General features: G+C 44.7%; 1 protein-coding gene across 1 annotated transcript in view; it reads right to left on the bottom strand.

The window, feature by feature from the left end:
* Positions 1-743: 743 nt before the first annotated feature.
* The window catches only part of Dclk3 (doublecortin like kinase 3), a 34,651-nt gene continuing 21,652 nt past the window's right edge, over positions 744-13,742 (bottom strand). Inside the window, exons 2-4 of the mRNA XM_059267141.1 lie at positions 11,762-11,894; positions 9,480-9,647; positions 744-1,814 (exon numbers count right to left, since the gene is read on the bottom strand). Of these exons, the coding sequence (XP_059123124.1) occupies positions 1,621-1,814; positions 9,480-9,647; positions 11,762-11,894 (495 nt within the window). The 3' untranslated portion in view covers positions 744-1,620. The remainder of the gene's footprint in view (positions 1,815-9,479; positions 9,648-11,761; positions 11,895-13,742) is intronic.

The raw sequence follows: 13,742 nt of genomic DNA, 5'->3' as shown, positions 1-13,742 counted from the left end.
GGGGCTCACTGACTAGCCAGTCTGGCCTATTTGGTGATTTCCACACCAGTGTCTCAAAACACAGGATGGACCTGAGGAGCAGGACCTAAGGGTGTCCTCAGGCCTCCACATACCTGTGCACCTACACATACACAGAAATACGCACCAGCTGCTGCAAGCGACTGAGGTGAGCAAGAGAGTAATTTATCTTTCTCTACATGCCTCTACCCACATCACAGACCACCATCTGATCACCTCCATGATGTAAGAAGCATGGGTACTAGAACTACCCACATCACAGACCACCATCTGATCCCCTCCATGAGGTAAGAAGCATGGGTACTAGAACTATCATAAGCCCTTCAGGGAGAGCCTGTGCCTCTCTGGGAATGGGATAGTAATTACCTGTTTCTCCTCCATCTGTTTCTTCTTCTCTCTCCCTAGCAGGACCCAGTGCTTCTTTAACTCCACAGTGAAAGTAACGTAAGAAGAACAGAGGCTGGAACAAGAACAGGGATATGGGGTTGCTCTGCACTGAGGTCCACCTCCAACAGCTAAGATTTTTTGTAAGCTAAGTAATGATGGGCAAATCAGGCCCCTCCTAGCCCCAATTTCCATCTGTAAAGTAGGATGAAAATTATCAACACAAAATACACAGCTCTTGCTTCAAAAAGAATAAGAAATTGTTTATTCTGTGCCAATTGTGAGTGATCGTGGCCTGGCAACACACATTCATGTTGTCCCAAATGACACATCCCATCCTGGAAATGGTTACATGATTTTATTATTATCACAAAATACAACAAAGTCACAAATCAATGAACTTACCAAGTATACTGGTGGTGGAATCAGGTAGGGGCTTACGGCAGAGCAGGGACATCTTTTCTGTAGGCTCTGGATGCTACGACATCTTAGCTTTGGGATTAGTAGAAGCTGGCAGTCAGCTGAGTTAATATGTTCTAACAGCTTTATCTGCTAGGTCAAATATACAGTTTGGTGATACATAACTATTAAGGAGACTAAAGATAATTTTTGGCTCTCAATCTGTACATTCCAATTCTCCATAATCATGAAGTTCTAATCAGTCAGCCTGCAGACGTTTCCCCCATACACACACCAAAAAAGTGGGTTTTTTATGGAATTTCAGCCCATAGAATCATATTTGTTGGTCTCTTTGCTATTCTGAGATGAAAACAAGATTTTACCACAACTGTCAAATATTAAAACACAGCTGTGTTGAACTGTATTCCCCAGCTCTCCCCACCACTGAACAGAGCAGTTATTTTTCTGTAACTCAGAGATGTTTTATTAAAATAGAAAAGCCAGGATTCACCTCATTCATCATATGGGGGAGCTCAAGCCATGGAAAGCACACTCATGTAGCCCACTATGAACTTGACTACAAGGAGGAAACAGAATTGTTATTATCAAAATTCTTCATTCGTGGCAATTCTTATGATATACAATCTAAAATATCATAGAGCATTTAACATTAGGACTTCCTTTTTAAACACTCTTTAGAATATTCCACGTGTCTCTTCTCTTTCTCTAGTCTGGGAAACACCTTGCATGGTCTTCTTCTAGACTTCCACCCTTCTGTATCCTCAAGGAGAGCAGACAGGATAGATGCCCCAGACAGGATTATGCCACCTGCTCAGCAACCTTCTTGTGCTGGCTCTGGAAGCGACCCTCGCTGCTGGAGGATTCCTCCTTCTGTGGGTTCACTGTGCTGGGATGTCCAACCATCTCAATCCAGGGATGCTGAAGGACCTGGTGGGCTGTGTACCGCTTCTTAGGGTCCACTACCAGCAAATGTCTCACCAGATCTTTGGCAGCTGTGGGAGGGGCAGAAATTGGGAAAAGAATGATGAATACATGTGGTTTATAGTGTTCTTTCCTTCCAAGCCATGAAGTGGGAGCCCATGTGTAGCATGAATCTTAAAAGTTCTTATTAATAAAATCACACTTGAGGCCAGTTATTGGGGTGAATGCTGGAAGGTCAGAGAGATAGAACAAGCCACAGCTAACCTCACCTGGCCAACTTCTCAGCTGATCTTGTTTCCTCAGACTGGAAGCTTCTGTGTCCTCATCCCAATGGCTCTCAGCTGAACTGTGCTCAAAACCTAAAAGCTTAACCAGCCAAATGCTTAACCAACCAAATGCTTAACCAGCCAAATGCTTCTAGTTTCTGGTCCTCATGCCTTATAAATCTTTCTGCTTTCTACCACCACTCCCTGGGATTAAAGGCTGCTTTCTGGGATTAAAGGCGTGAGTCACCGTGCCTGGCTGTTTCCAATGCAGCCTTGAACTCACAGAGATCCAGAGGGATTTCTGTCTCTGGAATGTTAGGATTAAAGGCGTGTGCTACCACTGCCTAACTTCTATGTTTAATATTGTGGTTGTTCTGTCACTGACCCCAGATAAGTTTATTAGCATGCACAATATTTGGGGGAATACAATACCACATTTCCTCTCTTTTTGTCTAAAATTTAAAAAAGCTTATAACTAATACAAGAAAAATTATATCCAGTAAGTATATACAATATACACAGTCAAGATTACATTAACGATGTTTAGTCCATTAACATTTGACAGATTCAGATAAAAATTCCACTATATATATTAACAATGTCCAGTCCAGTAACATCTGATAAACTCAGACCAAAAAAATTTTCATTACTTATCTTATTTAAAACAAGTAGTTCCTTTTTAAAAGTAGATTCCATAATCTCCCTTTTTATCTTATCATAACCATATTCTCTCTTTTTTCTTTTCATAATAGATTCAATAGTCTACCTTTTTTTTGTGTGTGTGGTTTTTCGAGACAGGGTTTCTCTGTGTAGCTTTGCGCCTTTCCTGGAACTCACTTTGGAGACCAGGCTGGCCTTGAACTCACAGAGATCCGCCTGGCTCTGCCTCCCGAGTGCTGGGATTAAAGGCATGCGCCACCACCGCCCGGCCTCAATAGTCTACCTTTTGTCATTTTTATATCTTCCCCTTTTTCTTCAGTGTAGATTCATTGATCTACCTATTTATCCTATTATTTTTTTTCTCAGAGTAGATTCAATGATCTATCTCATATCTGATTCTCTTTTTCTTATTGCTTTCTAGGGGTGAAGATATCTTTAGGGAATCTTAAAAAGAAAATTTTTGGGTTAATTGTCAAGTCCTGTATCATTTGTCCAGTCTCTGCATAAAAGGAAAGTTCAGGGCTTGTCACAAGTCCTTGCTCGAGTACTCTGTCAGGCTGGATCATCTCAGCTAGTCATCTCGAAATTATCCTGACCAGTTTGTAGTCCAAAGTCTATCTTTTGGTGGTGTTAATTGGCTTAATGGCTTTATCATAGTCCATGTGGAATCATCTTTGTGGAGTCCTGTCTTCTTTTTGAAGATTTCAAAGTTACTGTTAAGCGTGGTCATGGTTCCCTGCAGACTCTTTTTTTTTTTTTTTTTTTTTTTTTTTTTTTTTTTTTTTTTGCCTCCTCTGTGGTTTGGAGCAATCACAGTCTGATAAATGTCTGTCTCTCAGAACCATAAACATTCTTCCCTAGAAGAGAAAATCTTCACAGCAATTTCTCCCCACCATTTGTCTTGCCAAACTTTTCCAAACTGACCTTTGCCGATGCTTTCTTGTAACATGATGGTCCTGGCAATTTTTCTCTGAACAAGCAGTAGTAAACCCTTCATCCCAGGTAGCAGCATCACTGCAGTCACCAACACGATGAGAAGGAGCTGGCAACATGGAGCAGTAGCCACTGCTTCCGTGGTCCCACCACTGTTTGTGGCTCAGTCCGGGCCGAAGCTTCTCCCAAGCTTCCTAGGCTGGCCTCAAACTTGGGATCCTCCTGCCTCTCTCTCCTTCAGCAAATCCTACCAGCGTGCACCACCACAACCGGCCGAGTGTAGCTCAGGCCTGAGCTGGGGCCCACAAGGTCAGAGACAAGCACCTTTTTCATGAATTCGTACCACGAACGTTAGGCGCCAGATGTAGCATGAATCTTAAAAGTTCTTATTAATAAAATCAAACCTGAGGCCAGTTATTGGGGTGAATGCTGGAAGGTCAGAGAGATAGAACAAGCCACAGCTAACCTCACCTGGCATTTCCATTTGGAAGTTTGTCTTCTTGGCACAAAATGGCCTACTGGGCAAAGAACTGCCCTTGCCTTGACGGCTGACAGTACAAATGCAATGCTGTCCTTTCTGGACAAGCGGGACACAAGGAAAGCGACCACTGTACTCTGCCAAGACAGGGTAAGATGGTCTTCCAGAATTCCTGCTTCTGAAAATGGTCTGTCAGATTCTCTAGGCCTGTAGCCAATTTGAATGCACCAACAATGCTGAGAAACATTAGGTGACTGTCCAGGCTGCCAGCTGCCTCGGTCTACTCTTGCAAGATTCCCAAAAGTTGCTTGCATCCATCTACCATTTCTCAGGTACCATTATATTCCTTCTCAGGTCTTTGATGGGATTGAAGACTAGCAGTTATAGTTACAACTTAGTAGATAGAACATATTAAGTATTAGATTCAGGTTCTTTAGGATAGGACACCTTTTGGAATGATCTTTGTAACATGCTATTTACCTATGCTCTATACTTCTCTGGATTTTAGTATGTGTTTCTTGCTTGATATTGTTTGCATTGGTTGTAGTTCCATCTTATCTAGGTCATTATCCCTCATTATTCCTGGACAATATTTGATAACCATTCCTTTGTATATAGTCTTGTATTAGGTTAGAACCTTCTTATTTAGACAAAAAGGGGGAGATGTAGTGGGTAGCCATTCCAGCTTTGATCTGGAAGTTCCAACCCCCATTGAGACTTCGGCAACTGTCATGCCTACAAGGCGGGGCCAAGGGAGGCTCCTGGAGACCTGAGGTCTGGATGGGCTGCGCTCTCACTTGGTTCCAGGACCTTGGACAGTGAAGGTGGGCCAAGCAGAGCTCCAGAGAACACCGCTGGACTGCGATACACCTTCCCCAGACCCCGCGACCTACCTATCCCTTAACTTGTAAGTTACGCCATTAAATAAATCTCCTTTTAACTACGTGGAGTGGCCTTAATAATTTCACCAATATCCATGCATCCACATCAGCACTATGGGAACGCAAACAAGTTTTCCTTGTTCAGAATGAATGCCAGGAGACGGAACATCCCAGACCTGTTCCAACCACTCATGACCACCGAGCAAGCATTAGAGATTAGGTTAAGCTAAGGAAGGAGGATCACTTGAGTCTGAGCTAGCCTGAGGGAGCTACATAGTGAGTTCCCAGATAGTCTGGGCTAGAGTGAGGCCCTGTCCAAAAAAACATAATAATTTAATAAAAGAAAAAGGAAAGAAATGAAGGAAAGGACAGAAGAAAGAGAAGAAGGAAAGAAAGATGAGCAGGGGAAGAGGAGAGGAGAGCAGAGCAGAGGAGGGGAGAGGAGAGGAGAGCAGAGCAGAGGAGAGGAGAGGAGAGCAGAGCAGAGGAGGGGAGAACAGAGGAGTGGAGAGGAGAGCAGAGCAGAGGAGGGGAAAACAGAGGAGGGGAGAGCAGAGGAGAGGAGAGCAGAGGAGAGGGGAGCAGAGGAGGGGAGAGGAGAAGAGAGGGGAGTAGAGGAGGGGAGAGGAGAGCAGAGGAGAGGGGAGCAGAGGAGGGGAGAGGAGAGCAGAGGAGGGGAAAGGAGAGGAGAGCAGAGGAGGGGAAAGGAGAGGAGAGGAGAACAGGGGAGGGGAGAGGAGAGGAGGGGAGGGGACAGGAGAGGAGAGGAAGAGAAGAGAGCAGAGGAGGGGAGGGGACAGGAGAGGAGAGGAAGAGAAGAGAGAAGAGAGCAGAGGAGGGGAGAGGAGAGCAGAGCAGAGGAGAGCAGAGGAGGGGAGAACAGAGGAGAACAGGGGAGGGGAGAGGAGAGGAGAGGAGGGGACAGGAGAGGAGAGGAAGAGAAGAGAGCAGAGGAGAGGAGGATAAAAAGTGCAGGCAAAGGAAAAGTAGGGGAAGAAAGAAAGGAAAGGAAAGAGGAAATGATAGAGAGAAGGGAAGAGGAAATGATAGAGGAAAGAGAAGAGTAAATGATAGAGGAAAGGGAAAAGGAAATGGGAGAGAAAGAAAAGGGGAAGAGAAATCTAGCTAGTGATGCTGAATAAATAAAACCTTACTTTATTGACCCTGAAATAATTCACTTAGAATTAGCCATGTGTGACCAGGGGTAGGTAGCACAGCTGTGGAGGACAGCTGTTCACTTTTTCTAGCCCCACCCCTAATATCCACATACCCAGGCCAAGGAAACAGACCATGCACCACATCTATGTACTTTAAATTTTTATATCAAACTAACCAACTTTTAAATAAAACATGTTCCCTTTTCCTAAGCTGATAAATACTTTTGCATACTGACAAAACTGAAAAACATGTAAAGAATCCTAAGCAGCCATTAACACTAAATCAAACGAATTTTACTTCCTACTCAAATCCTTACTGACCATAGAGAGACGGGAAGACTGTCAGAAACCAGATCCCACCTCCAACCCCACCCCCACCTCCTTACCCCCCAGGTGCTACAGGGAAAAGCCTCATGGATCTGGCCCCGCCTCACTGCAATCTACTGTGGATGACAGACAGGCCACATCCAGCTGTGAAGAGACTCACAGCAGCTGCAGCCTTCCATCCTTCTCACTAAGAGCCCAGCCTCCTCTCCCTCCTGGGAATCAGAGGCAACCTGGACGTAGGTACACAGCATAGATCACATACTAAGTCTGCTTCCACTGGGCCTATAACCACCACCACCACTACCCCCTCTCTCAGAAACCTCCAAATGTAGAGACCTCCTTTGTCTGGTAGAACTGGAAGGCTCTTGCTTCAGACCTCCAACCTGCCATGCTTATCTGTCTGTGGCCCCTTGAGGGACATTTTACTTAGCTTCTCTCTCAAACCTACCCACTTCTCTCTCTCTCCCCCTAAAACTAACTGGTAGGCAGGGTGGTGGGTGAGTAGAAAATAGAGACTCCCCCCAAGCCCCTGCCTTCCCAATCGTCAACCCAATACCCTTCACCCCAGCTCTGTAGGCTCTCCTCCTGATTCACGGAACACAGAAAGAAAACACCCATGTTTTCACCCTTCTTGAAAGGTGCCCCGAACTCAGTATCAGCTACTCCCACACCTGTCAGCCCCTCCCCATAAGTAAGCTCCAGAGTCCAGAAGTCACAGACTTCTCCTACCCTGCCTAGTTCAAGCTGGGCAGGCTCTGCACCACTCTATTATAGTATTTTTTTTTCTTTACCTGACCATCCCATGACCATTTTGGAGTGCCTATGACTTTAGTCCAGTAACCATAGCAACCATCTGAGCAGAACAATATAGGGGTAGCTAAGTCTGTGATGCTGACGGCCACTGATACCTCCTAGCAGGATAAGGAGCTACAGTTGGTAGCCTAGTCATTCCTCCCTTCTTCCTTGCCCCAACTGCTGTGGTACGTCTTTCTGCATGCTGTGAATATGCGTTGCTCCGATTGGTTGATAAATAAAGCTGTTTGGCCAATGGTGAGGCAGAATAAGGTTAGGCAGGACATTCCAACTGGAGAGAAGAGAAGAAAGGAGAGTGGGGAGACGCTGTGAGCTACAGCCAGGAGAAGCAAGATGAGAAAGTACTGACTGGTAAGCCCCGAAGCCGTGTGGCAATGCATAGATTGATAGAAATGGATTAAGTTATAAGAGCTAGCTAGTGAGAAGCCTGAGCCAACAGGCCATAGAATTTGCAATTCATATTAAGCCTCTGAGTGATTATTTTCTAAGTGACTGCAGGACTGGGGGGCTGGGCAGTACTGGAGAAACACAGGAGGGTGGGGCCAGGTGGGACCAGAGAAACTTATGGCTACACACAACTACAAGTGATCTTGGAAAGTGCTGGAGTATAAAGAAAGTGGAAGGCTAACAGAAAAGATAACTCTATAAGGCAATTTCCACAAGGTCATCATCCATGACGGAGTGGAATTGTTCAGTGATGCAGCTATGTTTGGGTCACTCTTGTTCCTGTAAGTCACTCTTCACCCATACTATGTAAGTAAATTCAATAAACTCATTGGTTCCCCAAGTTGCACTTTTATGGAATTGCTGCTCTGGTCTGTTGTCTGTGGGTGTATCTCGAGTAAAGAGATGTTTCTTCATGTCTGCTGTAGTCAGGCTGCACTAGACTCCATATTGGCGAAGACAATGGCATTTTCAGACTTTCCTTGTCCTGAGAGACTCCATTTTATACATAAATTTGACTCCATCCTGAAGATAAAAGGGGGCAGTGCACCTGGTTGAACACATGACTGGGACCATCCATCCATCCTGGGGATAGAGGGGGCAGTGCACCTGGGTGAACACATGACGAAGACGGTCCACATAGTACCACTCATGAGGCTCAGGCCTATAACTTATTCCCCATAGTAGAAAATGAGCCACTTATAAATTTATTGGAGTGAATTGAGACCATAGGGAAATATAGGTACCAGGCCCAAGAACTTAAACACACCATACTGAGAAAAGGGTGCAACACCCTGACTTGGACCCATAAAGAGGACACTCAGCACTGTAATGGCAAGAGTCCTCCATCATCCTGTTATGTGATACGTGGTAAGTGTATCAAGGACCAACAGGCAGAGTACTCCCAGGTGTCCCTGGGGTTTCAGTTCAGCTCTGTCCCCACTGCTGACAAAGCCTACTCAACTGCCACCTACCCCTCCTCCTGATTGCCTGTCTGGACCTGCCACCTGTCCATCAGCCCTGGCTATAGACCCCACCCTGTCCTTCAACCTCTCAGTCAGACTCAAGGCTGACACTTCACTCTCAAACCCAGTGAGGGACAGCAGCCTGCCTGACAGTGGCAGTGAGGGACAGCAGCCTGGCAATGGCAGCCTTGTAACTGTCTTTAATTTGGGTTCCTTATCTTATCAATACAGATTCTACTTACATCACTATCTGCCCACTTCTGAAACCTCTTGAAATTCTGCTGCAACCCTTTTTAACCTTTTGTATCTATTCAGTAGTATGGTGTGTGTGTGTGTGTGTGTGTGTGTGTGTGTGTGTGTGTGTGTGTATTATCCTATGATATATGATGTAAGAGCTAATATTAGTAACTAAGACTGGAATACAAGAACATGTGCTAACCTTGGCCCAATTACCAATCTGGCAAATTGCTACCATTAAAATTGCTTTGTGAATTTACTCAATAAATTTTGCCTTTGTGGAAAGAGACACAAGTGTGTGTGTTCATCTATGGTGCTGACATAATATGCTCAGGACAACATCTTTCCCAGGAAAAGTTAACATAACACCCCTTCCAAATCCCAGGAGGATCCAGACTGGAAGGCCACATCTAAACTGAGAATCCTCCAAGTCCCTCATCTATGCATGAGAATAGTTGACATACCACTCCAAGCTTCATCCACACCCTCCAAACACCTCTCCAGGCCACTCTTTAAAAGAGTAGGAAGAGCCCCACAGCTCTCCTTCCCAACACAGAGAGCCCCCCAAATCTTACCATCAGAGATGTTGTCCCAGTAAGGAGCGAGGAACTCAAACTGGCCCAGTTGGATGATGTTGAAGAGTTCATCCTGGTCCCTCTCAGGACTTCTGAAAGGGGGGAAGCCACACAGGAGGATGTAGAGGATCACACCTGCAGCCCACATGTCCACCTCCAGGCCATAACCTGCAAGAACACAGAGACAGGAAACCCCTCAACAAGCAAGTAGAAGGTGTTACACTCTATCTCTTGAATTGTGCAACAACAATAACAACAAAAAGCCCCTCCTCCCTTAAGTTGTTTTTGTGGGGTATTTTATCTCAGCAAAAAGAAATGTAACAAATGTGATCACTGATTATAATATAATGTAACTTACTGGAGAGGAGATATACAAAGTAATTGTCCTAGTTAGCTTTAACTATCAACTTTTATATAGCCTAGAGTCCCCTGAGAGGGGAGTTTCAGTTGAATGTGAGCCTGTGAGCAGTATCTGTAGAGAATTGTCTTGATTATTAATCGATATAGGTAAAAGAGCCAAGCCCACTATGAGCAGTACCATCCCTAGGCTTGAGGTGAATAAGAAAACTAGTTAAACATGAGCCTGTGATCATGCCACCAAGCATCGTTCTGCCTTGGTTTCAACTGTATTCCTTGCTTGTGAGTAAGTTGTAATAGCAAGCAGTCTGCCTTCAGGTTCCTGCCTTGCATACCCACCTGACTTCCCTAAGTGACTGACTGTGATCTGGAAGTGCAAGATGAAATAAGCATTTTCCTTGCCCAAGTGGCTTTTTTTTTTTTTTTTTTTTGGTCATTGTGTTGCCACAGGAACAGAATGGAACTAGAACTGAGGTTTTTATGAGCCTCACCTATCACCCTCCCATAAACGGGCGTGCACACATTTTCAAGCACTTTCTGACTTCTCACCTTTAGGAAATGAACACAACTGGTAGCTTTAAATGGACATTAGAAGTTCATTACTAAGCCTCGGAGCAAGCTTACCAAGACACAAATCAATAAGAAGCTAATATGGACAAGCTATCCAGCTTGATGATGACTGTTCAATTCTCAAGCACTGTTAACTCTCGGGGACAGATTCTTCTGCCCCCACCTTCTCTTAAACCTTGGCCTTGGCCTCTAGAACTTGTTCTTTTGTAATCCAGTTCCATTTCCATGTAGCCCGGCCCTCTACTGACTGCTTTGCCTCCTGCAGGCAGGACCCATGGCTTGTTTGAGCTTAATTGTTCTTGTCCTGGCATCACTGGAGAGCCACCAGCTCACCAATTTAGCCATCAGATTAAAGAGTCCCAATATGGCATATTTATCCAGGACTTCCCATCCTTGCCAACAAGACAACAGTGTGAGTCTATACTGATATCTCTCTATATACTGTCTCTATATTGATGTCTCGATACTAATGTCTCTATACTGATGTAGTCTATACCGATGTCTCTATTCTGATGTGAGTCTATACTGTTGTAGTTGGTGTGCTTTCCCCACGAGCTTATGCTAATTTGCTTTGTCTCTCGTCTAACTCACCTTTGCTTGCATTCAAATGTCCTATGTCTTTTGGCGTTCTTTTGTACCACTGTCATCACAGTACAGTGGCCATGACATCCATCATTCAAAATTTAAACACTTCCTGTTTGGGATAAATCTAGGCTCAGTGTACCCAACCCACTGACTCTCTACATCCAGTACAACTAGTGTTCTGAATTCTCCACCCCCCTAGCCTCAGGCATGCTCCATCTCCTCATCACAGCTTCAGGTGCCCGTGCTGATGGGGAAATAGCCACGCCTTCCTCCTATGACTTAGCTTTCAACCCACCGAGCCTCTCTCAGCCATAGGTAAATTCACTTAACAATGCAACAGCTATCAAGCCATCTTCCATATAATTTTTGTTTATATGCTTTGCAAAGTACATTGCCAAAGTGGTTCATTTGATCCTCATAAATGAGAAATGAATATTCCAAGTTTGAAATGAGATCTCTTTTGCCTTTACATGGAGGTTTGTCAAGGAATTTTTAAACTTTTAGCATAAGAAATGTTTCCATTTTTCTCTCTAAGTAGTAGACCTGAGTACAAATGGCCTTCACTGAACAGATTTTCTCTCCCAGTTCTCTCTTTCATCCCATTGTCCTGCCTACACACACACACACACACACACACACAAATAAATAAATTTTTTAGCAAGCATGAGTTCTAGCACTCTGAGATTTTTTTTAACTGCTCCTTGTTGGAAAACACTAAGCATTTGTTGCTTGCTGAGCTTGAGTACCAAAAAGCAAAGGGTAACACTTACCTTTCTCAGAAAGAATTTCAGGAGCTACATATGTAGGCGTCCCACACACAGTAAATATAGGCCTCACCACATGTTTGGCCAGGCCAAAATCAGCCAGCTTCAAGGTGGTAGACTTGTCTTCATTTCGCTGAACCTAGATGGAATCAAAACATCCAAATCATCAAAACTGTGATAGAAACAAAGAGAGGATACTGAGACAGTGTGTGTGTGCAGCCAGATGAGAGCAGCAATAACCCATGGAAGCTTACAGGGTATCCCAGGACAGACTCATCCAGCCCAACCTCAACGCAACTGCTCACATTTTCAACCAAAGAATCAGATTCAAGTTCACTGTGCTATCCAGCACAGCATCACCACGTTATCAAATGGGATGTTCAAATTCACTGATCAAAACCCAGTTTCCCAGCTGCACTGAGTACATGTGTATGTCCAACAGCCCCTGTGATTTGGGCACCATGCTGGACGGTGTAGATGGAAACTATCTCTACTGGGCAGCACCGTGTTATAACAAGGATCACCGGTACATAGAGCATAAACTAACTTATCTAAGAACAAGAAAAGGTCTGGACAGTGAGATGGCTCAGTGGGTAAAGGTACTTGCCATCAAAACTCATGACCTGGGTTCAATTCCCAGGACCCACGTGGTGGAAAACGAGAAAACTTGACTCCAGCCAACACATATGATGTGGCACACACTCCCACCCCACTTCAAATAGCACAAACGATGAGTATTCAAACCTAGTACTATCTTCCTATAAGTCCAAGATGCATGGTACTTCCATACAATAGAAGCTGATTCCATCTGGGAAAAAATTAAGTAACCAGACACAAATTCAAACTCTGGCTTCCTTCAATATTAGTGAGCACATACCCAAGTAAAACCAAAGATCAACTGTCCATATCACACCAGAGAAGCCAGTCGTCAAGGTCAGATGATGAGCAATGCCATTTAAGTGCTGGATGAAAACAGGCTGATTTTATCCAAGAGAAAGACTCACTATTGCTACCATACCCACAAGAACGCCTAGCCTGTCTGCAGCTCACACCCTTGTGTTTCTTCTGGACCTGAACACAGATCTCCTGTGCTCCTATCAGCACTAGGGAATGGAGCCCAAGGGGGAATTGTGGGTCTCCCTGTATCTGAGTCATGGTGGCAACTGGCAGGGCAGGCTGGAGCAGCCATTCCGTCTTTTCCTGCTAGGTAGATGGTTAGATACTCAGGGTCTTTAAGAATGTACCCCTCCATTGTAAAACCTCCTGTTAAATGTGAAAGTGAAATAGCAGAATTGTGACTATGAATCAGAAGAATGGGCTCTGAGTGGACTTTCTGGCCTCAGGTAGAGGCATGACTTTCTGAACTACCCAGAAGATTGTGAAATCACTATCTAGTCTATCTAGTTGCAAGCTTCCTAGTAATGAACAAGAACACACTCTTATGACCTCCCAGAATTCATTCATGGACCTATCAATCACCTGGGCAGGAAAACCCATTAGGGAAAGCTATCTATTCTAGAGAATTTAGAAATAGGGTAAAGCCTGCCTGAGATGTAGGTAATAAAGGTCGACACAGCGGTCTGTTTGGCCATTGTCTACTCTCCCCACTTGGAAGTGTGTCTAACACAGAGTGGTCCCTTTGGGCACTGTCCCCCTGAAAGTGTTCCACTTCACTGTAATAAACACTACCATCTCCACACCATTCTCTATGCACAGCCTCGAAATTCTCTCAGTGGAGATTCCAGGGGGGGAGGGAAAGGGAGATCCTGATTATGTCAGATTTCCACACACGTGGTTCCACCAGTGAACTGACATCTCTACAAGCTGCAAGTGTCTTAGTTGCTGAGTCTGGGTCAAAACTGACATATGAAAGGAAACAATAACAGAGGAAAAGGCTGGAAACCCTTCCTTACCATCTGGAAAAAGCATGCACAAGGAGAGTGTGCTCTACACAGGTCCCTAACTGCCCATCATCATGGGAGTCACG

This window comes from Peromyscus eremicus, chromosome 7, assembly GCF_949786415.1.
Source record: "Peromyscus eremicus chromosome 7, PerEre_H2_v1, whole genome shotgun sequence".
Classification (NCBI taxonomy): Eukaryota; Metazoa; Chordata; class Mammalia; order Rodentia; family Cricetidae; genus Peromyscus; species Peromyscus eremicus.
The sequence above is the reverse complement of the archived record's forward strand: the minus strand, read 5'-3'. Positions and strand labels throughout refer to the sequence as shown.